The 26044-nt window shown below is 36.4% G+C and overlaps 1 protein-coding gene across 1 annotated transcript; it reads right to left on the reverse strand.

Moving 5' to 3' along the window:
• Nucleotides 1-26044, reverse strand: LOC144448775 (serine/threonine-protein kinase TAO1-like). The gene is made up of 18 exons (XM_078139054.1): nucleotides 25953-26044; nucleotides 20978-21224; nucleotides 19771-19842; nucleotides 19194-19295; nucleotides 18254-18299; nucleotides 17595-17744; nucleotides 16571-16631; nucleotides 15838-15929; nucleotides 15259-15434; nucleotides 14691-14852; nucleotides 13267-13431; nucleotides 9030-9362; nucleotides 7813-7941; nucleotides 6658-6831; nucleotides 5938-6177; nucleotides 4601-4813; nucleotides 4070-4252; nucleotides 1-3457 (listed from the first exon to the last, which is right to left on the reverse strand). Exons 2-18 carry the CDS (start codon nucleotides 21110-21112, stop codon nucleotides 3260-3262), a joined length of 2631 nt encoding a protein of 876 aa, XP_077995180.1. The 5' UTR covers nucleotides 21113-21224; nucleotides 25953-26044; the 3' UTR covers nucleotides 1-3259.

The following is a 26044-nucleotide window of genomic DNA, read 5'->3' on the forward strand; positions in this document are numbered from 1 at the left end:
ACTGTTTAATGAATTACATTTAATATGTTGTCATTCTTTCAAAATACACAGCCAGCTACAACATGCTCTCAATGTCAATTTTTCAGAAATAAAAAAAAAATCACGTATAAAGTGATGTCAGACGTTAATACAATATCGAATTACTGCACTGCGTAATTGTTATCAACTTGGTAGATGAAGCTAACAAATCTGTCTTCCGTGCTAGAATTCCAGTTTGATCCCGATTCCTTACTGATTATCATTCCTTGTCTTGTAATGTGTCAAGGTGTTTATACCTTCTTAAGCAAACCGTGGATTGGCTTTGAAACAAACACCTGACATTCAAATGTCATTGTAGTAAGGAAAAAAAAAACAAAGCATACAAAAAACCAAAATGGCTTTAAAATTCTGTAAATAATACTTAATTATTTTTCTCCACATAACACATACTATCTGTGTAGTAACCTTCTAGAGGGCGTTGGGGGTATTTTATAACTCTATCTTCTAAAAAGTCTTCAGGGATTTTTTCTTTTGTATCCCTCTGGAAGGTATTGGCGTGGGTTTTATTGATCCGTTCTCAGAGGAGATTTGAAGTTTTTAATGGCTGGTTCATGAGGTGTTTAAGATTTATAGTTTCACAAGTATCAGTGTGATGAGTGAAGAGATGCTGACAGTTATCAACATTTTTTGGTGTCAGCCATGTATATAGGACAGTAGTTTCTATAAACTAGCTATACTCAGTAAGCATATCGTCAATTTACACCAAAGCGTTTTTTTTTTCTTTTTAAGATACAATTTTTCTTTTTCTTCTCTGTCCCATACATTTATCAAATTACCAGTTCTTGAACTCTGATGGCAGCCGATGAACTGTAATGACAGGGAACTGCCACACCGCTGTAACAGTCACATAGCTAGGACAGGGCTCTGTGCATACCTGTACCGATAGAGCCACAGTGGCTTTACCATCTCTGAGACTGTGTAAAATATCCCTGTAACAGCTATGGCCTGCACACGGCTGCAACGTACAGCCATGTACCAGCCCTGTGAGCATAGCTGTAACAGAGGTATTTCCCACAGCCATGCACCAGCCCTGTGAGCATAGCTGTAACGGAGGTATTTCCCACAGCCATGTACCAGCTATGCGAGTATTGCTGTAAGATAAGTATGTCCCACAGACATGCACCAACTGTATGACCATAGCGGTAGCAGAGGTATTTCCCACAGCCATGCAACAGCTATGCGAATATTGCTGTAACAGACATATTTCCTACAGTCATGTACCAGTTGTGTGAGCAGTGCTTGTTGGATATGAGAAAAAGGACTGCTACAGGGTATGATTCCGACATAGCTCATAGATGGATGTGCAAAACCATGTACTAGGTGTGCTGTGCACAGCTATGGTACACAGATATGCAGAGGTGGTGTACGCACATCCATGTAACAGGCCTATATTCAGTCGTGTAGCAGGACCGTGGAAAGATATACCCTATAACGGGTCTGTGAGGCACATGGCTGGTACATGGCTGTGTTCCTCTTCCTAGCACTAGGATGTGGCCACGTCTGAGCACTTCAATTTTGATGGGCACATCTTAGTGCTAGGTTCCCTGTGTATACAAGTATTACGGCCAATACAAGAATGTGTTATATCACCTCAACAGCCTTTTAATACACTTTTGACCACCCAGTCATTTTTACATATATAATTGACAAACTTTTCTGTGGCAAGTTCATTGATACTGCACATGTATATATTATGAGTAATTTGAATAGCCTGTTATCCCACTATACGTAACAGTGATATGCTATAGAAAAATGTCTTAAGTGCTTGTTTGTTATTATAACATATCATACACATTATTAGATTTGAAACACACACCCAGCGCTGCACCTTGCTATTTGCCAGTTATTGATACATGAAACAGAGTCTGTGTTAAACTACTTGAAGGTTTTGAATTCTATCAGAAAAATATGATGATAAAATTTCAAATTTATTTTCTCAGTTTGTCACCTAAACTTGATTCACTTTTTCAAGACTGTGTAATTTTTGCAGACTGAAGACACAGTTGACTTGAATCTTGATTTTTCAGAGCTTGGATTTACACTGGTGTTTACTGGTTGTTTTAATAGTGTGTGAAGTTAATTTGGTATGTACTATATGGCTATGTCCTTGATTGGAGTTATTTGGTTGCTAAGGCTGTGTTTGACAGTTATGTTGGTTGCTATGGTTATGTTTGACTGTCCATGCATTGAATTATTATGTAGCTATAGCTGTGTTTGACTACTCATTCATTAGTCTTGTGGTTACTGTGAATATAGTCTTTTGGTTGCTATGGACATATTTTTGACTGCCACTGCAAGAAGTTATTTAGTTGCTATGGCTGTGTCGTTGACTGCCCATGAATGTCTTTTGGTTGCTATGAATGTAGTCTGCAGGTTGCTATGGCTGTGTTTGACTGTCCATGCATGTTGTCATTTAGTTGCTGTCAATATACTCTTGGTTGCTATAGCTGTTTGACTGTCCATGCATGTAGTCATTTGGTTGCTATGGGTATAGTCTTTTGGTTGCCATAGCTATTTCTTTGACTATCTATGCATGTAGCCGTTTGGTTGGTATGAAATATAGTATTTTGGTTGCTATGGCCATTTCTCTGAATTTCTATGCATGTATTGACAGTTTGGTAAGTAAAGTCTGATGAGAAGGAAGACAGGACATGCCAACATCATATACTTCTTTATCTCTAATATATACAGCTTGTACATCAAAATCAAGCTAGATTAGGCTCATTGTAACTATGGCAACTCTGTCTTAGGACTGCGTGTGAATTACTAGTCTAACTATGGAAGAAGTTGGCTCTGCTCTTTTAATTCACTTCATGAGAAATATCAGAGCATTGGAAGTCTGGCGCTGTTTTCATTGGCAGTAGTAAATAATAAAATGCAACATTCAAAAAACCAGACTACTGATACTATACAAAAAAGATGCTTTTTGAAGTTTGAATACATGTGATTTTTTTTTAAGTAAGTACAGTCAGGTCCGACAATGCAGTCCAAACTGTGGTTGGTTTGCTGGTCCAATGAAGTTAGTCGTTTTCTTTGTAACATCCTATGAATTGCCACACCTCGTGAGCTTCACTGTTCCTGAGTTTTTACATCATGATTAGCTATAAGACATCATTTTTTTTAGTAAGCTATGTGTATAAACACTGTATTACAGTGTTGTATAAACACTGTATTACAGTGCTGTATCAACACTGTATTACAGCACTGTATCAACACTGTATTACAGTGCTGTAGCGACATCACTGAATCCACCATCTGTATCTGATGTTTGACGTTGCATCTCAGCAATAATCATTGCACTAAATCCCATACGTATGCTTTCGTCATCAAAATTTTCGATCTCCTTCGCTTGACGTTCATGCAGTCTGCGAATCATGTCAGACTTCTCGTTCTGAAGTCTCATCTTCTCTTCTTCCATCTGTGAAAGAATGAAAATAAATTGCAGTTTTGCGTGAAGATAAGATACACTAACAAGGAAAGAAAACACGAACACATTACTAGATTCTAATTTACAGTTTTAAATAGATTTGGCTTTTTGCTACCAGTCGAATGTAGTACTTTGTTTGAGAAACCTCTAATTTATCCTCAGTTAAAAACAATAAAAATATTCTGGAGTCACCATAATTTTTTTGAAATAGAGGTCACAATATGATATAAAAATTTAGTCATTTTAGAATCCAATATGGCCGCTGATTATTGATTAGAGATTGACGACTTCCTTGAAAACAAGACAATGCACCTACAAATTTCTTTAGTTAAAATGACCAAGATTTATGCTAATGAAGCTGGCAGGAACATGACAAAAATATGCAAATAAAGCACCAACTGCTCCCAGATATGTAAATGAAGCACCACCTGATCCCAGATATGTAAATGAAGCACCAACTGATCCCAGATATGCAAATAAAGCACCAACTCCATTTCAATGCGTGACAGAGGATGTTGTCTGTTATCAAAATTTCATAGTGACAAGGCCCCTTATGCCATTTATATTTTTCCCATTTAATGATAATGTTGAATATTTAGTTACCTTCTGTTCTAGTAGTGCTCTTCTCAGTGACACCCTTTCTTGTAAATCCCGCCTTTCACGCTCATGTTGCATTTCTATTTGAAATTTAGTCTTTGTTTGAAATGCGTTCAATAATTCCATTTCTTCATCTAGGGTTTCTTTTAACTTTGTCATATCTGATTCCTGGGATTCATCTAGTTTGAGCTAAAAATGGATAAAATATAGAAATATCACGTTCTGAAACAAAATATGATGCTAGGACATTAGCATCCACTGACATGTGTGCTTACACTATTAATTAGTAAAGTAGTTAAAAATCACAACCATAACTGCCCCCTCCCACACACATATATGCACACACACACACACACACACATGCTCGTGCACACACACATGCATACACACACAAACATGCACACACATGCATGCATGCACATACACATGCGTGCACACACAAACACGCATACATGCATACACACACATGCACACACACACACACACACACACACACACACACACACACACACACAGTTCTATACTTGAAGTACATACTGATTGTGACTGCAGCATGTTGGCTATGGTTTGGTTATATTGTTCCCCTAGTATTAACATTTTTCTCTCTTTTTCTTCTTTCAGCCGTGCACTGACTGACTTCTGCTGTTCCTTGGGCGTCCTTCTCATTTCCTGCTCTCTCAGTGCCTTGTACTGCTTTTGTTGAATTTTACATGTGTCATTATACTGTTTTTTTATTGATGCCTCCTTTTGCTGTAAATGAATGAATTCAAAAACTATGTAATGTTGTTGATTACAGGTGACATCCTGCAACGGGTTAATTATTCGAACAACAACAAAATATGCTGTTCAGTTGTTCAAAACATGTGTAAACACTAGATATTATTCATTGATACCAAATGATACTTGTAAATTTACATATTCCATTGAAAAATGTAAACTGCCATCCGCTTTATTTCCCGTAAACCAGAGCTGATATTTTTTCTGCAACATTTCAAGATATCAAGTACATCTTTGACAGTGCCATAAAAGAGGCTGTGGTTTACTGCATTGCCATAAAAGAGGCTGTGGTTTACTACGATGCCATAAAAGAGGCTGTGGTTTACTACGATGCCATAAAAGAGGCTGTGGTTTACTGCATTGCCATAAAAGAGGCTGTGGTTTACTACGATGCCATAAAAGAGGCTGTGGTTTACTGCATTGCCATAAAAGAGGCTGTGGTTTACTGCATTGCCATAAAAGAGGTTGTGGTTTACTACGATGCCATAAAAGAGGCTGTGGTTTACTACGATGCCTTAAAAAAGGCTGTGGTTTACTACGATGCCATAAAAGAGGCTGTGGTTTACTACGATGCCATAAAAGAGGCTTTGGTTTACTACGATGCCATAAAAGAGGCTGTGGTTTACTACGATGCCATAAAAGAGGCTGTGGTTTACTACGATGCCATAAAAGAGGCTTTGGTTTACTACGATGCCATAAAAGAGGCTGTGGTTTACTACGATGCCATAAAAGAGGCTGTGGTTTACTACGATGCCATAAAAGAGGCTGTGGTTTACTACGATGCCATAAAAGAGGCTGTGGTTTACTGCATTGCCATAAAAGAGGCTGTGGTTTACTACGATGCCATAAAAGAGGCTGTGGTTTACTGCATTGCCATAAAAGAGGCTGTGGTTTACTGCATTGCCATAAAAGAGGCTGTGGTTTACTACGATGCCATAAAAGATGCTGTGGTTTACTACGATGCCTTAAAAAAGGCTGTGGTTTACTGCATTGCCATAAAAGAGGCTGTGGTTTACTGCATTGCCATAAAAGAGGCTGTAGTTTACTACGATGCCTGCTTTCGTTTCCTGTTTTCTTTTTGAGAACCTCTTACTTACCTTGAGACACTTTGGTAGTTGTTTAGTCTCCAAGGCATGTTTTTTCGCCAATTCCCGCTCCGCTCTTTTCATGTATTCTTTCTGATTAACAAGCTCTGTCATTTGCTGTTTTCTCATCTGGTCAATTCTCATGTCTTGAATACTTTTGAGGTGTTTATATTCTAAATCTTGAGTTAATTCATGGTGCCTCAGTAACATGATGTGTTCTTGATCCTTCATGGTCTGTTTTCGTGTGAGTTCCTGTTAACAACATATACATAATTGTCAGGATGTGGACAGACATAAATTGGTGATAGTGGCTGTAAAAATAGTGCCCATGGTGTTGAAGCCCAACTGATTATGCTCAGTGTCTAGTGTTACTGAAATAATTAACTCCACTCATAATTTGCAGGCACTGACCATAAATCACATTTTTACCTCCTATGTTGTGGTTATATTGCCTATCAGCATGCCTGTCTGCATCATCATTTTTCTCAAAACCAAGAGGCTTTAGCCTAGTTACATGAAATTTGGTACACACATTCTATGGGGTAACAACGAGTGCTCATTACTTTTTGCGTGAGATCTGTGTAAGGTAATTAACATAAGGGAACATTTAAATAGTTACATATCGTTTATAACACAAGGAAGACTGCATTAAACACTGCCCTCTATGTTGGGTAGGAGACTTCACATAGACTGGTTGTGTACATTTTGTGATGGCAATCTATTTATACTTACCTCTCTAACTTGATCTTGTTCTGACGAATGTCTGTTCAGTAACTGACAGCGCTTATATTTTCTTATTTCTAGCTCAACATGCTCTCTGTGTTTTTTCACAAGATTTTGTTCCGCTTCTTGCTGTTGATGTTGCAAATTTTCTTTATGTTCTCGGAGTTTTGAACTATCAAGTTCCTAAAGAAAGTGAAATAAAGAGTGCTATGAAGAGTCTGATTATGCCATTCAAGTCACATGCTCAAAGTGGTACTAATATGACAGAACCCCATGACGTACTAGTTGAAGTATGGCATACTCGGAGTATTTGCATGAGTGATTGCAGTGTTCTCTGTGGCCATACATTCAAGACCATAGTGAGTGAAAGTGCAGCAGAAAACACTGCAAGCATGAATGCAAATATCCCTGAGTACCCACACTGGAACTCACATGGAATGGGGTTCTGTTATTATTACACATGTAAAATTCGAAACAGCAACTTTCCGTAAAAGTGACATTGTGCGATCACATGCTTTCATTCAATGAAGATCCTGACTTAATTTGGATAACATTTGCATGCAGTAATGTTTTTGGTATTACACTGCAGTGCAAATACTACTAGTATGCATGTGGACCGGTGCAAGTAATCTCTGGTACATATCTACTAATTTGCGGTATTATCATACACAGAGATTTCAATGTCAAACATACATGTATACACACTGCTGGTATTTGTATTGCCGTGCAACACTTACATCATTAAAATATGACCGTACAATTGCTCGATGTACACAAAATCAAGTCCAAGCATGGCTATATTTATTTTAGAAATCTGCTGTTAAGGATAAACGTATGTAATAATAACAGAACCTTATGTTATGCTAGTGACAGAGTAGGTGGGCAGTTTGGCCTTGTCGTTTGCATATTTTAGTTTTTGGGACATCTCAGGTTGGAGTTCTGGCCCAATCACTCTTGTTTCCTTGTAAGTTTACTAAATACAGTGGCTCACATAATTCAGAACAATTCACGTTTCTAAGCTGGCTTCGTCCCAGTCCCCTTGACAAAGCCAAAGTGCACTGTCCACTCTCTCAAACTGTCATGCGTCAAGTTTCCCTACTCCCAACGCAACAACCAAATAAGGTAGAGACCATCACACATAATTCAGAACATACACAAACTTACCCTTTTCATTTGTTCTTTATTTTGTTTATATTCTCTTTTCTGCTGTGCTTGGAAGTTTTTCAATTCAAATTCATTCTGTTGTAACATTGACTTGTAGAGTTTCTTTTCTTCCGTTGCTGTTGATTTCACCTTTTGCAACAAACAAAGAAACAAACAAACAATACACACAACTGTCAAAGGTGTACAGCTGAGTTTATGCATTTTTCGGATGTAATTTTTTCGGCATATTTAAAAGATACTCACAGTATACTAGAAATGAAAGCATACAACCCATCACTTGCATTTAACTGAACTCAAACCTGGATATTTCTTATGAACAATCCAATCATATAATTTATTATTCGTATTACAAAATGTCCAGAAAATCTCTACTACTATGTAATCAACTGTTCTATTACACAATTGTAACGTCATAAAAGTAATTCTGACTTGCAGTTTCAGAGAAAGTTAAACTTACATTACCTTTACATAATGTAATGTAAGAGATATATCTGGAGGTAACCCATTCCTTTAAAACTGTCCCTGTTTGGGTATATGATCCAAGGAGGTGGTTCTCTCTCGATAAGCTCTTTCAACAAACTATTTATCACACTTAAAAATGATCCTCTGTTTGATTTGTTCTTTATAAGGTTGTGACTGGCATTACATATCATTCTGTTAGTCTCTGTCTTGGAGGAAGTGTGGTATGTGTGTGCGTGTGTGTGTGTGTGTGGGGGGGGGGGGGGGGCAGTTACTTTTACCTTCCTCAATTAGCTCTACCAACAAAGTATTTATCACTCCTAAAAATGATCCTCTGTTTGAGTTGCTCTTTAAAGGTTGTGATTGGTATTATACACAATTCTGTCAATCTGTCTTGGAGGGAGTGTGGTAAGCATGTATGTCACTATGTGTGTTGTGGGTTTGGGGGTTCGTGTCGGCCTTCCCTAAATTAGTTCTACCACCAAAGTATGTACAACCCATAACACCAAAATAAACTTTATGGCATCCATATCAAGTGTAAAAGTATACTGTTTCATTTGCTAATTAACCACATTAGAAAGGCCACATGCTAGGCTTGTAAATAAACCAATTGAAACAGTATACTTTTACACTTGGTATGAATGCTATAAACGAGAGTAGCACATAGAGAAAGTGCTTTACCTCAGTGTTACCGGTTGTTGCATCTGTCTTAAAGAGAAGCCATGTCTGAGTTGCCACTAAGTTATAAGGTTACATACCTTTCTGTCCATTTCTGTCTGGTGTTTCTGCAGTAGTTTTTCCAAGTCTTTGGAATTAACTTGCATAAACTGTTCAAATTCTTTATCTAATCTCTGTTTGTGTTCTTCCATTTCAGATCCTACTCTATTCTCCAGCTGTTGTAGTTGTTTCTGATGTTGTCGCCTCATTCGTTTATATCCAGACATTTGCTCCCTCAGTTCATTCTCTCGTTGGTGCTCCATGGCCTGTGCACTTACTATTGTCTTTGGACGTATCGTGGCGAAGTGGTTATTACTTTGATGAAGCCTTGAGGGTTCTCTGTCTTCCAAACTACTTAAACTGGTATTAGAATTCTGTATGGCAAAGTAATCATGATATAAATTAATGTCACTTCAATATCTGGCATTTGAAATTACTATAAATTGTGATATTGTTAGATGTAAAACATTTCATATGGCAAACCATTTAATATGCTCTCCGTATATGTTATCTTTTACAAATAAAAATTATTTTAATCTAATTTAAAAAAAATATATTTCTATGGTTAAAGTACTTAATCATAGTACTATTATAAACTCATGTGAGTATATGAACATTACTTTTACCTCCATGAATGGCCAGCAACTTTTACATCAATGAATGGGCATTTAGTTTTATATCAATGAATGGCCAGTTACTTTCATCTCAATGAATGGCTAGTTACTTTTACCTCAGTGAACGGACAGTTAGTTTTACCTCAATGAATGGCCAGTTACTTTTACCTCAATGAATGGACAGTTAGTTTTACCGGAATGACCAGTTACTTTCATCTCAATGAACAGCCAGTTACTTTTACCTCAATGAATGGCCAGTTACATTTACATCAATGAATGGCCAGTTACTTTTACCTCAATGAATGGCTAGTTAGTTTTACCTCAATGAATTGCTAGTTAGTTTTACCTCAATGAATGGCCAGTTACTTTTACCTCAATGAATGGACAGTTAGTTTTACCGGAATGACCAGTTACTTTCATCTCAATGAACAGCCAGTTACTTTTACCTCAATGAATGGCCAGTTACATTTACCTCAATGAATGGCTAGTTAGTTTTACCTCAATGAATGGCCAGTTACTTTTACCTCAATGAATGGCTAGTTAGTTTTACCTCAATGAATTGCTAGTTAGTTTTACCTCAATGAATTGCTAGTTAGTTTACCTCAATGAATGGCCAGTTACTTTTACCTCAATGAATGGCTAGTTAGTTTTACCTCAATGAATGGCCAGTTACTTTTACCTCAATGAATGGCTAGTTAGTTTTACCTCAATGAATTGCTAGTTAGTTTTACCTCAATGAATGGCCAGTTACTTTTACCTCAATGAATGGCTAGTTAGTTTTACCTCAATGAATGGCCAGTTAGTTTTACCTCAATGAATGGCTAGTTAGTTTTACCTCAATGAATGGCCAGTTACTTTTACCTCAATGAATGGCTAGTTAGGTTTACATCAATGAATGGCCAGTTACTTTTACCTCAATGAATGGTCGGTTACTTTCATATAATGAATAGCTAGTTCCTTTTTAATATACCAATTAATGACTAGACAAGACCATATCAATGAATGGTCATACACTTCATGAAAGGTCATTTACTATTGTGTCAATACACATGTATACCAAGTTAGTCATATATGAATGATTAGCCAGATACATACAACCATATCATTCAATGGCCAGGTACTTATGTGGTCAATATTGTCAAATTAAGACAATGCATGATAGTCAAATATCTATGTTTTGATGATGTGGTAGCCATTGTTTATTTAGCTTAAGATGTGATTCCAAAACACGAGACTTGATACACTATCTTAGTACTAATTCTATTTTATATTAACACATTTATTACATAATATTAACATGCAAACTACTATGTGTTACTTTTCTACAGTGCTGTGGTGATGATAAAAAAACTGGGAGTATGGTATACCATGCAGACAGGCTACACAACACAGGAATTAGACAACTATGGTTGAAACAGACTAAACCTTTCATTCTTTAATGCTCAACATGTACCATTTTGTGCATAAAGATACAACAATGTATCACCAACTCCAACAGACTTTAACAACACACAATGAATCCTTTTCTGACACATACTGATCCTATTTTTCTTTCACAAACTAGTTATTGCAATATTTGTGAAGACACAGCTTCATACTTTATTGTCAATAGACAGACGTTGTATCATTCTCAGACACTGTATCAATCTTAGCAACCACCCATAGACATTGTATCATTTTTAGAGACAGCCAATAGACATTGTATCATTCTTAGATACTATAGATATTCTATCATTGTCATGGACATTGTAGCATTCTTACAGAGACTACAGACACTGTATCATTCTTACAGAGTGTACACATTAGACCAGACATTGTAACATTTTCACAGACTGTAGTACACATTGTATCATTCTTATTGGACCCAACATTGTAGCATTCTCGGAGACAGACTTATCCTGTTTTTTGCCAAATTGTAGCTTTTTTGTGTGCACAAACAAGTAATCCTAATATAGAAAGAAGATTGAACATTGTAGCATTCTTACACACATGCCATAGACAATGTTACAGTGTAACAATGTACATACAGCTAGAGAGATTGCATAATTCTGAATCATTTTGACAGACCTCGGACATCATCATACATTTGTCTTTGTAAATACTGAAGAAACAACAAACAGTGAAATGTTCGACTAGACTGACAAAAGACAATATATCATGCTACCAACTAAGGAAAACTGTAAATGGCAAAAGATCTGAGCTAGCAATGTGTACATGTATTGTAGGCCTCTGTTGGAGTAAGTGCTGTCTTGTTGATAGCTTTACTTTACGGATAACATACAGAACTGACTGACAATGACTCCTTACAATTATGATGGAACTGTTTTTGTAGATTTCAGAATAAGAGTATAATAAAGTGACATTAAAGGGTTGAATAAAACCCTTCAGTCTTAAACAAGAGTGGTTGAAGACGGCAACATCTCACTGCAGACATTCAATCACTGTATCAGAAAAACATTTTGCTTTGTTTTCTTCTAATTTATTTGTCATACCACAGCTCAACATTTTACAACCCTCAATAACTTTTGACAATTTGTAATCCATAGGAGACCACATAAATGAAAGACCATCACAAATACAGAATCATACATTATTGACAAATCTATTAGAGTTTTGGGTTAATAATTCCATCTTTGGCCACTTACACCATATCACACACAGTAAGCACATCTAACTCGTACATGGATTTTTAACCAAAGGAAAGGTGAGATTAATAAAAATATATATTATTATGAAAAAATAAAAACATGCTTCATATTACATTATAGACTTACAAGACTAGTCAAACTTAATTCAGACCATTTCCGCTCTGTTAAATGCATATACTGCATAGATTGAAAAGAATAGCAAGTAAGTAGAGCACATGAAAAGCATTGCAACACAATAATGACAGCACATTTGTTCTCTTATATGTAAAAGCTTGAAGAGTTGATAAATATATATATCTACTGCTTGCGCTGAGCCATCTCATTTTTTTGCAAGCTTATTATTCTTCAGACTTATCAGTGGGGTTGTTAATAAGCAGTTGTCTACATTGTTTTTACAAGTATACTGTGACTTATCACCTGTACGCATGTCAACAGCGGGTGTACATCACAGGTGTTTCTGGTGTGTTTTGAATCACAGCAGGTGTGTATCTTTTGTGTTACTGAAGCCTACAGCATGATATAATGGGGTGGGGTGGGGGGCAGTGTAATAACTTAAAGACAGGAGGGAGATGTTATCGGTAACACAATATGTAGTAACAGTTGCAATACATCGAGGGGTGTCAATATGATTGGGAGGGGTTGGCATTAAAGATACGTGTTCAGAGTGATGGCAATGAGATTGGAAGGAGGCGAGATGGGAGAAAGAAGTGGGGGGGGGGGGTACAAGGAATGGGAAAAATGGACAACCTAGGGGGAGGACAAGTGGGAAAGCTAGACAAGTGAGGGGTGAGATGAGTGAGAAAAGAGGACAAGCAAGGGGTAGAATGGGCAGAAAAACTAGATGAGTGAGGGGCAGGATGAGTGGCCCTATCGCCCATCACTATATATTTTGACTTTACATGATGGCAGTGTTAGAAACTAAGGTGTACGTTACACCAATGGACTCAATAGTATTGTGTAGATGGATTTCTTCTCCTACAACTAGTAATCCTACATAACTATGAAATGCAACATACCGCTCTGGGAACAACACTAGATGAAGGCTGGACAACGTCTGGTGTTGGGCCTGGTAGACTATTGACACTACCACTACCACTCACATTACTGCTTTGTTCACTGTTCAAACTGTCTGCCTTGCCGTCTCTCCGTCGAAGACTACCGCCAAGTGGATAGTTGTCATCCTACAAGTAATCAAATAATTGCATTATACCATGCACAAGTTAAGTTATTGTCTTTGAGCAGAAACTATGGGTTTTATACCCTGGTTGTTCTATGTCACGACAACCCATGTCTACGTCACTGTTGTGATCAAAGTAAAAAAGGTCCAAATCGCCATTACTATTCCTAATATTTCATAAATTTTGCTTGAAGAGGTATTGTTATATTATTTCTCAGTATTTTCCTTCGTTTAGCCTGAAATACTCGTTACCTAAGGGTTTTGTCAGCAATTGTTTAGTGACTCCAGTGTTTTTTGCTAAGGTTGGGGAACCCAGTAACAGATAGTTGGAATGTGGTAAATTGACATAGTTTCTAATACATTGAACCGTGAATTTGATGAGGAACCCCGGGAAAATGACTGGGGAATTTGGGTAGATTTTACCTGCTTACCACTCTTAAACAAAAACACTGGACTTGTAGTGACAAGGCCCTTTAAGTTACTCACAGTTTCCTCAGCTGAATGAAGAAAAATATAACTGGAATAATATCTAATTATCATATCGATGAATCCTAATCATAAAGTGACCATGTTGATGATGAGAACTTGGTATTTATATGTATTTTGAATTTTTGATTGAACACATAACAAGTCCATATTTGTAACTTAATAAACTGCAAGAAACTAAAACAAAAATTTTGGTAAAAAGTCTGTAAAATGTATGTACAATAACAAATTTAAATATTATGAAATTGTTTCTAATTTATTGCAAATCAATCAATCAATCAATCAATCAATCAATCAATCAATCAATCAATCAATCAATCAATCAATCAATCAATCAATCAATCAAAGAATTTGTACAGTACCAGACAACATAATGTTCTGTGCACCGAACAAGAAAATAATCAATCAATGTAAAACAAGAGGACAGCACAAATTACAAGATAGTTACTTTGGAATGGTAAATTGGAAAGAATGCGATGTTTCGATCCGTCAACCACGAACCTTGATCACGCAATGATTTAATTATTCAGCGTTAATGTTCATCTCCAAACTGGCTGAATAATATGTCCGTAAATTGGTGGTAGTTGTTATCCTTGGTCCATGTTCAGAAGAGACATTCATGCTGAATAATTAAATCATTGTATGATCAAGGTCTGTAGTAGACAGATCAAAACGTCACATTCATTTCCAATTTACCATTCCAAAGTAACTATATTGTACTGTCATATTGATTCTTGGAACCATGAACACTGTATACTGCAATATAAAACAACATACCAAATTACTCCCTTCTTCCACATCGTCTTCATGGTCAAATAAAAATTTTGGAAATTTTTTCGGCATTCTGTCCTCGCCATCTAACAGTCTGACAGCATCCTTGGTCCTTTCTATGAGATTATTTATGGTGTTTGTGGGACGCTCTCTGGTAACAAATTGATGCTAATGGAGGAACACATATAAAATCTATAATTAGGACCCCACTTAGCAAAGAACAAGAATAACACACAGTCACCTCTCAAAATCTTTCCTTCTATGTGATTTATGGATAAAAGTGATTTCGTTGCTGTTAAACTTTTCACTCAGAAGGTTAAGGTCAGGGTCAAATAGAAAGACACTGATGGAGGTCATGTCTGATAATACAGAGACAGATACTTGAATTATGTTTCTATGACATTTTGTCAAATGGTGGATTTTTACACTAAATGTGACCGCCATGCAGTAAGAAGAAGCAGCATGATGCATAGGTGTGATTCTAGGCCTGCACTCAACTTTACAACTTTACCACTAACCATCTGATCAGAAATCACACACCTCTTCATAACGTAACAACTACCATAATACTTACCGATAATAGATGCTCTGCTGAAGGTCGCTCAAGGGGATCCTTCCTCAAACAGCCTTCTATAAAACTTCTAAAATAGCCAGTCCAATTGTCTGAAGTAAGAGTTGGGGGTTCATTCTGTGCAATGTGGTACAAGGCACTCATTCCGTTCATGTTGAAGAGTGGTGGCTTACGCTCCGCTGAAATAAACAACACGTTACTTTGTTATGTACCTTTCTCAACAAAGTATAGCCAGTTAGATCACTACCTATAATGACTGTTTACCTGTTCCGTTACAGCTGACCACTAGGTGGCAGTGTTTCCTTGGTACAGTTGACCACCAGAGACACATTCAGGAGAAAAAAACACACTGTTATTGTTTGACTTGACCCTCTCTTGATCAATATTGCACATGTTACATGTGAAAAACAAAAAAACAAATACAAAGGCAATCAGTTTGGCGTTTTTTGACTTTTAACTTGTTTACACACACACACATACACACACACACACACACACACACACACACACACACACACACACACACACACACACACACACACAGACATTTTGCCATAGCACAGTGTTTAGTTGTCAACTTACCTAGTTCAATACAAGTGATTCCCAAGGACCAAATATCCACCTTGCCATCATATTGTCCTTCATCCATGGCAAGTATAACTTCAGGAGCCATCCTGACAGAAACAAGTTGTGATATTTATCAGTGTCTACAGTCAATTTGAAACACACACACTTTAACACATACACACACACACACATACACACATGCATGCACACACACACACACACACACACACACACACACACACACACTCATGCATGTAAATATACTGTTACATGCATGTATGCATATATACTGTTGCATGATGCATACATACATACATACATACGTATGTGTGCGTATGTCGCACACACGCACACACACACACATACATACATACATACATACATACATACATACACACATCACATCCATCTGCTCATCCACATGGTATCTTGCGCTACACTATTCACACTACAGACAGGCAGAGACAGACAGACAGACAGAGAGAGACAGACAGACAGACAGTCAGACAGACAGACACACACTGTATCAATTTCTACTAAGGATTTCACAATCACTACATGTGTACATGTGATCTGTTCTGAATTTTCCCTGAAATATATTAACACCAAGCTTCAAGTCAAAGAACACATATATTTTGTATGAGTGGAACACAAAGTCTGTCATAGCACAAAACTCACTCAAACACGCACACCCAGAGAAAGTCATGAGGTGAACATGTGACACACTTTGAAAATATTGTTAACCTACCAATATGGTGTCCCCACAAATGAGTTGGCAGGACATGCAAATGATGCTGAACCAAAATCAGCTGTGAAACAAGTCAAAATTGCCAAAATTAGTACTCAAATATTTGTTTGGCTAAAAATACTGATCCATGAAAATAGAAATTATTGAATTTTGTGAACAAAATAATACTAATGGCAGTAAACAATTAATTTTTGGGCATTTCTCTATTATGTATTGTAACTGTATAACAATACAAACAGTCGACAATCAATCAATCAAGTCATTTATAAAGCACCAGTAAGTGAAGTTCAGAGGTGCTGTTCATTTATAAAGCGCCAGTATCCAATACTAAGTGAAGTTCAGAAGTGCTGTACAATTATGTATACATGTACACATTTAATGGGAGTTCACTACCAATGCCCACTTCCGCCTCAGTTCTGACTGATGTCAGGCTCCATACTGATAAATGAAAGTGACTGAAAGCAATGCATTCAATCTCGATTCACATCCAAGTTAATCAATATAGTGAATTCATAAAGTATCCTCTCTCTTTAAGAGTCATGGAGTCACTTTATTTATGACTTTGATCTAAGTTAAATTACCAAAGGATGCAAATACATCATTAATACTCATTCGATGTTTTCCAAAAACTAATCAGTTTCCTGTATTAGTCACAGACTATCTATGCCAAATTTCATCTTGTAGCAGCCACGGTTTTTTGTTTTTGTTGAGATATGGATGATACAGACAGACAACAGACGGCGTGTTTAAAAAAAAAGTTGTCTGGCAGAGCTTTAGAAAACGTTGGTCTAGAACAAAAGAATAATCCCATGTAATCTGTATGGCTCCACTGATAAGATAACACTAATGTGAGAACCTGGGATTGAAACCCTGGCCTTTAAAGTTTAAGCTCCCCTTTGGAAGCTAATAAATGTCTGTAACATACCAACAATGTGTTCCTTTTTAATAGTAATTCCACACATCTATGATTACTACACTGGGAAATTGTGCCGATTCACACACTACATGAACACTGGTGACTTACCAAGTTTTACAGTACCGTTGTCTGTTAGTAATATGTTACCAGCTTTAACATCCCGATGAATTCGATTATTGGCATGAAGATATGCCAGTCCTTGTAGAGCATCATGGGAAATAGCTGATATTTCAAGCTCTTCTAATGGCTGTTTATGAACTATAAAAAAAAAATAACGAACACAAAGAAATGTAAAAGCCAAATTCACTCCAAACACATATCAAAAGAATTCTATCACAAATATTATGATGAACGAACAATCATTTTTAACTCGCTGCAATACATGAAGTCAGTGACATTTTTTTGCAAATTAAAATATTGATGCATTCTGAAGGCACTTAATTTGCTGCAATATGCCCACTAATAAATGATAAAATATTGAATTATGGTTCAAAACGATGAAAAGTGCATTTTCTTGTGAGTCACCATATAATAACGGATAGGGGGAATACCAAATTTTGGTTGGTCTGAAGTAGTTACTTTGTGTCAGTGGAGGTCAAATTGGCTTAAAGTTAAAGGGTACACTGATTTGCTGTAGAGGAAAGCTTTCTTACATACACGCATGACACATTAACCAAATACTATTTAGTTCATGTTATTTCCTAGCTCAGGAGAATAAATTGTTATGTTTGCTAGGTATAAAATACTGCTAGAATTCATCCACATACCTTCAATAATATCAGAAGCTGATCCAATACAATATTCCATGGCAAGCTGAAAGTGAAGAAAAACCATCAAATCATAACTACTAGGGTTTCACTGAATCAACACAAATATATATATATATATAAATGGACAAAATATGTCTGCGATACAAGTCTGTGGCTATTACACCACTCTAGGAAAACAATTCATCTATAAATGCAGGAAAGGACAGACCGTACATTGTACTCATTTCTTACAGAAATCACAAGTAAATTATGTTAGAAAGACACATTGTGCATTAAACTAATACAAATGAAACTTGTAATAAGCATAAGTTTCACACACAAATGTACACATATACCCATACATATATTGCATTCAAACACACTAATATGTCCTCACTCAAAAATACATAGACATTCACCATCTGTACTCATACTCACATGACTTCTAAGCATATCACTTGGGTCATGAACAACCCTTCATCTACACAGGCCAAAGAACATACAAACCAAATTTCAGGCCAATCTGCCCTGTACATGTAGTTTTGGATTTAATTTTTTTTTCTGCACATCTCTGATATCATTTTCAGTTGAACAATTTTTCCATCTACATGTACATACCCTAAGTAATGTTGCCACCAAAAACAAAGGCAATCAGTGTGGTGGTTTTTGATTTTATGTTATTTTTACATCCATGCATTCGCGCACGTGCGCGCACACACACACACACACACACACACACACACACACACACACACACACACACACACACACACACACACACACACACACAAACAGACAGAGAGACACAGACACACACAAATTCCACTGCCCATAGCATTTCTGAACTACCTACATTCAGTTGTGCTAGAAAAACAAGTACTAATAGTACACATACACACTGATAAACACAAAATATACACCTCACACAGTACAAATGAAAGATTAGGAAACAGCTCACCCAGGCAGTGTGTTCTCGAAGGTAACACCCTTTATACTCAATACAATTAGTATGGCGAAGTTGACTCAGGAACCTCACTTCTTTTATTATGTCTTGCCATTTCTAAGGAGAAGATAAAAACATGAATAGTCAACAACTCAATGTTGAAAACGCCATTTGATTGAAGGCAGCAGACAAAACTTGTTAAAATCACAAGATTCACTTCATAAGGCACTGATTTCTACATGTGCCACAATATTTTAAAACTTTATCCAATTATGTGTATTGTTAAGTGTGTGATTATAAATTTATCTCAGTGTTTTTTGTTGAGGTCGATACGAAAGTAAAGTCTATCCGGGTTCCCTACTAAATTAAGGTTACAAGGCTTAAAGCAAGTTTGATCAGATTTTACACTACTCTGTTATCAGGGATCCCAAAATCTTAGCAAAAACATTGCACTTCATAATATACACTGTGTTGATGCCAAAAAGGCTGGTTTTACAAATAATATCATCGGAAGCAACGCCATTGAACAGTGTCCAGGATGACGCTCAAGCTCATGTGTCATGAGCAGTGACTCTGCAAAGTGTATCAGTACCTCTTGAGACTGTTTGCCATTGTATGACATCTTCTTTATGGCAACTACCTCGCTGGTCTTCTGATTTCGGGCCTGATGACAAAAGATATACAAAAATGTCATACACCTAACATTTGACCATGATGATTCAAGTTAAAATGAATATGCTGAAGAACAATTTATCAGACACAATAGATATATTACATTAGAACTGCGTCACTATCTGGGCTTGAAATTAATAGCAGTCCCGTGTCCACAGACTACCAATTTTTATCATGGGCTATCATAATTTGCAGCTGGTAACCCCCTCAGGCTACCACACTGATTATACGTTGATTTAAAGGATGGAAGATTTATAGACATGAAAGTATTTTAATAACACATATTTCCAATAGAGGAACTCTGTTTTCAGTTCAGGAATATGGGACTACTGGTCACCATCCTTGGGCTACCACTTTCTGAAATTGGTAGCCCGCAAGGAATACCAAAGAAAAAAGTTAATTTCAAGCCCTGACTATGCACAGCACAGACAAAATGGCTGTCTGTGGGCAACGGTTGCAAAACAAAATAATGCTTTTAATTTAAGCACAAGTTAGCTGTAATCTGTTACCTTTTAGTTTCAATCCCAGACTCTCACATTAGTGTTATTGTATCAGTAGAACCATGAGGATTAGATACAAATATAGGATTATTCTTTTGTTCTGGGTCAACTCAGCCACAGTTACACAACTATTTTTCACACTTACTTCATTACATGTACATACATACATACATACATACATACATACATACATACATACATACATACATACATGCATACATACATATATACATATATACATATATGCATACATACATGCATACATGCATACATACATACATACATACATACATACATACATACATACATACTTGTTGACAGATATGATACAGATACACACATAAATATAGACATACATGTACAGATACATTACTGTACAGACACATACATGTACATGTACAGATAGATGTATTACTAGAGACAGACATACATGTAGATACTTTACTATACACAGACAATGACAAAACACATCAGTATTACTGTACATAGCCATAATATGTAGATACATGCATTAACATTCACATACACACACAGACATACTTACGTAGACATACATATATACATAATCACATTACGGTATCCCCATAAACAAAACATTCAAAATGAATTTAGTTGATGCAAACTTACATAATATACTGCTCCAAAACTTCCATGCCCAATCTCTCGCAGGTCTTCAAACACCTTTTCCGGATCATCTTCAGAAAAGAGTGCCTGTACTTGTGGATCTCTGATATTGGAAACCCTTGCAGGTATAGATGGCATGGTGAGAACACATGAATCTCAATATGAGCAGTAAACACAGCAACCACCTATACTATGGTCAGGTGTCTGTTCACATCAGATGACTGAGTCTCGTCACTGCAATTCTGCAAATCTAAACATCAATTCACTTTTGTCAATTTCAAGTCTGATATGCTGATATATATGTAAATTAGGCACCCCTCTATTGGCTGGTCATGATATTATGTAAATTAGGCACCCCTCTATTGGCTGGTCATGATACTTAAATGGGAACACAGTATTATGGGAAAAAACAGTTAGGGGCTCAAAACCTCCTAAAAGCCTCAGCATTGTTCAGGCATGATTTAAAGAGGTGCAAAAGTTTTTAACTGTTTACTTCCCATGATGCTGTGCACTAGTGTATAGCATGTCTCTTTGGAGCCCAGTTTGCCAATATTCATCGATTAGATTTGGAGAGGCAGTACAATGCAAGGTTGAACTGACTATTCTGGGTCTCTAAAACATTTAATAAGAAATGCAGCTAAGATGAAGTAAATTTCACTTTTGTTCTCTAAGGCCTCATCAGTCTGCTGAAATCAACCTCACAGCCCTAAACCAAAGTTATTCAAAGTAGTCGAAGACTGCTATCCAACGTTAAATAGCTTTTGACTGTGTCACATTGCTTACAATTTCTTATCTTGGCTACCCTAGTGTTTTTGCTAAGGTTGGGGAACCCGGTAACAAAAAGGGGGTATATGGTAAAACTGACATACATGTAGTTTCCAATACATTGAACTATACTTTTGGAACTCAGGTAGACATTACATGCTTACTGCCCTTAACAAAATACTGTACCCCAAAATGAAATGCTTTGTAGTGATAATTATGTAAATGATATGCAAATGAGGGTACAATCATTCCTTGCACATGTATATGAAATTGCATGATCATACAGTTTGATTTTTACAGAATTTCACCATTTTAAATAAACATATGCGATAATGACATAACCCCATGACATGTGCATGCCAGAGTGGGTACTCAGCAGTATTTGCACCTGTGTGCATGTTTTTTCTTTTCTGCTATACTTTCGCTTGCTACTCTCCTAGAACTTACAGCTGTAGAGAACACCATAAGCACTTGTAAGTTGTACAAATGCATGTACCATGCACCACACTTGCACGCACACATTATGGAATCCTGTTATTATATGCACTGTAATGATTTGACACTGACACCTAACGAACTTATTGACTGGAATTATTAGATGGAAGTAGGCAGTGACAACTAAGTTATATCAGCTAATACAATGTTGAAATACATGTTTGTAAAATAATGTAAATTTAGACATTTCTATGTGAACCAGATACTGCAGGGTAGTGTGAGGACTTAGCTATTACAATGTTGCAATACATGTAAAAAAAACATGTAAACATTTCTATTAAAATGAACCAGATACTGCAGGCTGGTGTGAGGGCTTAGCCATTACAATGTTGCAATACATGTAAATACATGTACATAATTTCTAAGTGAATCAGATACTGTAGGGTAGTGTGAGGGCTTACAATGTACAAGTAACTATTACAATATTGCAATACGTGTAAATATACACATTTTTAAGTGAATCAGATACTGCAGGGTAGTGTGAAGGCTTAGCCATTACAATGTTGCAATACATGTAAAATATACAAATTTCTAAATGAATCAGATAGGATGGTGTGAGAGTTTAGCCATTTTACAATGCACAGGCCAAGTTGAACACAAAATATGGAATATATACTCTGGTTGTTCTACGTCATGACAACACGTGTCCGCGTCACTGGTTCTGCTGTGTTCAAAATATGAGTCAAAACGTTCAAACTTGTCATTACTTTCCCCGATTTTTCTTTGCTATGACTGGTGCTCGTGTAATTATGTTATTCTCCAATATTTTTCTTCAGTCAGCTGGAAAATACTCATGTCCAATGGGTTGTCACTACAAGTCTAGTATTTTCCTTGGCTGAACAAATCAAAATATTGGGAATAAAATGAATATGTAAAAAACAGTTTAGGGTTGGCATGAAAAACTAGGTGGAGTCGGATAACCGGAACCAAACAACTTTTTTTATTTGGCCATAGAATCATTCACCATTGCTACATGTAGTTGATCCTTGACAACGTTGTCTTACCCACAGCTTAGAGGTAAATTCAATCATTTCAAAGCTAGTACTAGGAACGATTTAACATGGTCATATTAAATGAAATTAACCGACAGATGGTTAATGACAACATTTTCAATTTTTCTGATTTTGTGAACATTATTCCCACAATTTTGTCTCATTTGTAACACATGATGATGACTATACATCAGGTATTGGTACATGAAACCTCTCTCAGAATTATTTCTTGTATTTTCTTGTCAAAATTCCCTTCAATGCCTCAAGAAGTGAAATGTCACAAAATTGAAAGCAATTACATGTACTGCACTAGTATCGTCATCATGATGAAAACAAAGATGGCAGCTACATGTAAGTCAGGTACGATAAGAAACTCATACAAACTGTAAAATTTTTATATCCTGACACTAAACATTTTCATGTCTAAATATTTGCATTGGGTGTCTCTTTCAGTGTACTGAGATGGTTTCAAAGATCTGGGGGTGGGGATTGTTCTTACATGCTGGTCTTTTCAGATGAAATCATCATCATATACGTACATGTACAATATACATGAGTTGGGATATTCATCATGTCTCATATATTTTCATATTGTTCATTTGGTTTAGTTTTGAAAAGGAAACATCACTCTACCACTATTACAAACAGATTGGCTTTCATTTCTGTTAGATGTACAATGTAACGTACGTACGTACAAATGTACGGTAAAAGTTACTATATTATACACATACAGCAATTCCTCTTTCGCCTAATTAGTATTTGCTTGTTTACAAACAAATACCCCTTAGGAGAATGAGGACTGTTAGTACAATTTGCTTGTATATAGGAAGTAATGTGGTAATGACACAATCGCTGAATTTGTGAAAACAATTACATGTAATAACAGACATACTAGTTGAAAGGGACTATTATCTACAAGTGTAGGAAGTGATATGCTGAGAAATAAGTAATAATCGACGTTTTAAGCTACAGCTGATTATCCCACACTCAAGCCAAGTTATTGTCCTTGAACAGAAAATATGGATTATACACCGAGTTTGTTCTACATCACGACAACCCGTGTCTATGTCACTGGTTTTGCAATGTCCTAAATATAATTCAAAATGTTCTAAATCTAAATTATTTTTCTCAATTTTTCATAATTGTGCTTGAAGAGGTATAGTATACTTATATTATCTCCAATATTTTTTCTTCATTCAGTTAGAAAATACTTGTCACCTAAGGGTTTGTCACTACCCGTCTTGTGACGGGTAGGGACAAGGACCCCTTAGGCCACTCATACTTTCTTTGCCTGAACAAAGAAAAATATTGGGGAATAATATCTAATTTATCAGAGTAAAAGCTACATGTATGTTAGCATACTGCAAAGATACATGTATAACATAATATTAATAAGTTATTATCTGGGTTTATAATCTTGTTTTTGCTTAGTACATTCATCGGAGTTCCTTTACTAATATGAACTAATGAGTATGTTTCTTAGTTCATTTCAAATAACTTGATTCTTAATTAGATCATTTACTAAAACGAGAAAAGATGAAACACTAAAACTAATGACGACTGACAATGACAGTTGACTGTTTGTGTTAGTTTTGTTATAGAAATTACATGTAAATATACATGTAGAATAAAAGAGTGACCCCTTAGAATTTGATGAGATGCTTGCAGAACAGTTTCTACTCATTGACAAAGATACTTAAGCTAGGGAGTCTACCCCCCTACTCCTATCCCTTAATACACCCAAACCCCAACTGAACCCCCTAGATTGAATACAAATTTACATCTAGTGCTAGTCAGTCCACTGTTCTATGTACAGTATTACCTATGTGATGTACACATATAGGAGATACATGACTAACACCCATACCACGTATCCCTAAATTTGTTAAAATAACTGTGACAGGGAGTAAAACTTTATCCTTTCTCAAAAAGTTGGAAACTCAAGGTTACATAAAACCCGACATTTGTTTTGTACAGTTACAAACACCAACCAACAAACATTATTACACATACAGTATGACATCATGGTAAAATACAGCTAGTTTTGATGGGTTGGTATGTGATGCTAACGTATGTGACAAGAAGGCTTCCGGAGAGAAATAACGCGAGGTCTTGCAATGAACAGCAATGACCTAGAAAAAGATATATTTCACGGGTAACTTTGCAGAGACATTTGTTTATTGCGATGGCGTGTAAATTCTACTAGTTTACAAACAGTGCGACCCTAAAGCCGATGACCTTGACCTACGACTGTAGATTGACTTAAACCGTTTCGTAGTGATCCATATGCGTACATACTTGATACATTACACAACTTCCCGACAATGGTACATATATACGATCGTGTTGTCGGAACGTCCAATCAAACACTGGTACATATAACTTGACCTGACAAATGAAGGAGTATCGATGTAGCCATCACATGTCACCAACATATCGTTATCCAAATCAAATAATGGCTGTTCCGTAAAGCCATGGACGTACCTTTGATTGTTAACTACTCATAACAACCAACAAAAGACAGATTTTGATAAATATTGTCAAATAGTTCAGCTAAGTCCAAAATGTCAACGAAGGAATGAATGACTGAGCTGAGCCTAAAATATCTGATTACGAAGCGAGATCGAAACACATAAGTCCATAAAACTAGCTCAATGAAAGCGATCAAAGACGCAAAAATCGGAGAAGAATGTCATTAAGGAATACCTTCGTCTGAATTTACTTACCGTGGGTTATTTAGCCCCGTGTTTTGAAATATGGAGATGGTCCAAATCGTGAACTTCACACAACAACTCCTCCCTAGAAATTTACAAAACTA

This window comes from Glandiceps talaboti, chromosome 18 (genome assembly GCF_964340395.1).
Source record: "Glandiceps talaboti chromosome 18, keGlaTala1.1, whole genome shotgun sequence".
In the NCBI taxonomy this organism is placed as follows: Eukaryota; Metazoa; Hemichordata; class Enteropneusta; family Spengelidae; genus Glandiceps; species Glandiceps talaboti.

What these genes read in the sequence shown, in the direction of transcription:
- LOC144448775 (XM_078139054.1), bottom strand. Translation starts at nt 21,112, where the DNA reads ATGCCATCTATACCTGCAAGGGTTTCCAATATCAGAGATCCACAAGTA. An exon ending in AGCTTCTGATATTATTGAAG is followed by an intron (nt 17,745 to 18,253) that starts GTATGTGGATGA and finishes TTTTTTTTATAG; the next exon opens with TTCATAAACAGCCATTAGAA. An exon ending in AACTACCAAAGTGTCTCAAG is followed by an intron (nt 4,814 to 5,937) that starts GTAAGTAAGAGG and finishes ATTCATTTACAG; the next exon opens with CAAAAGGAGGCATCAATAAA.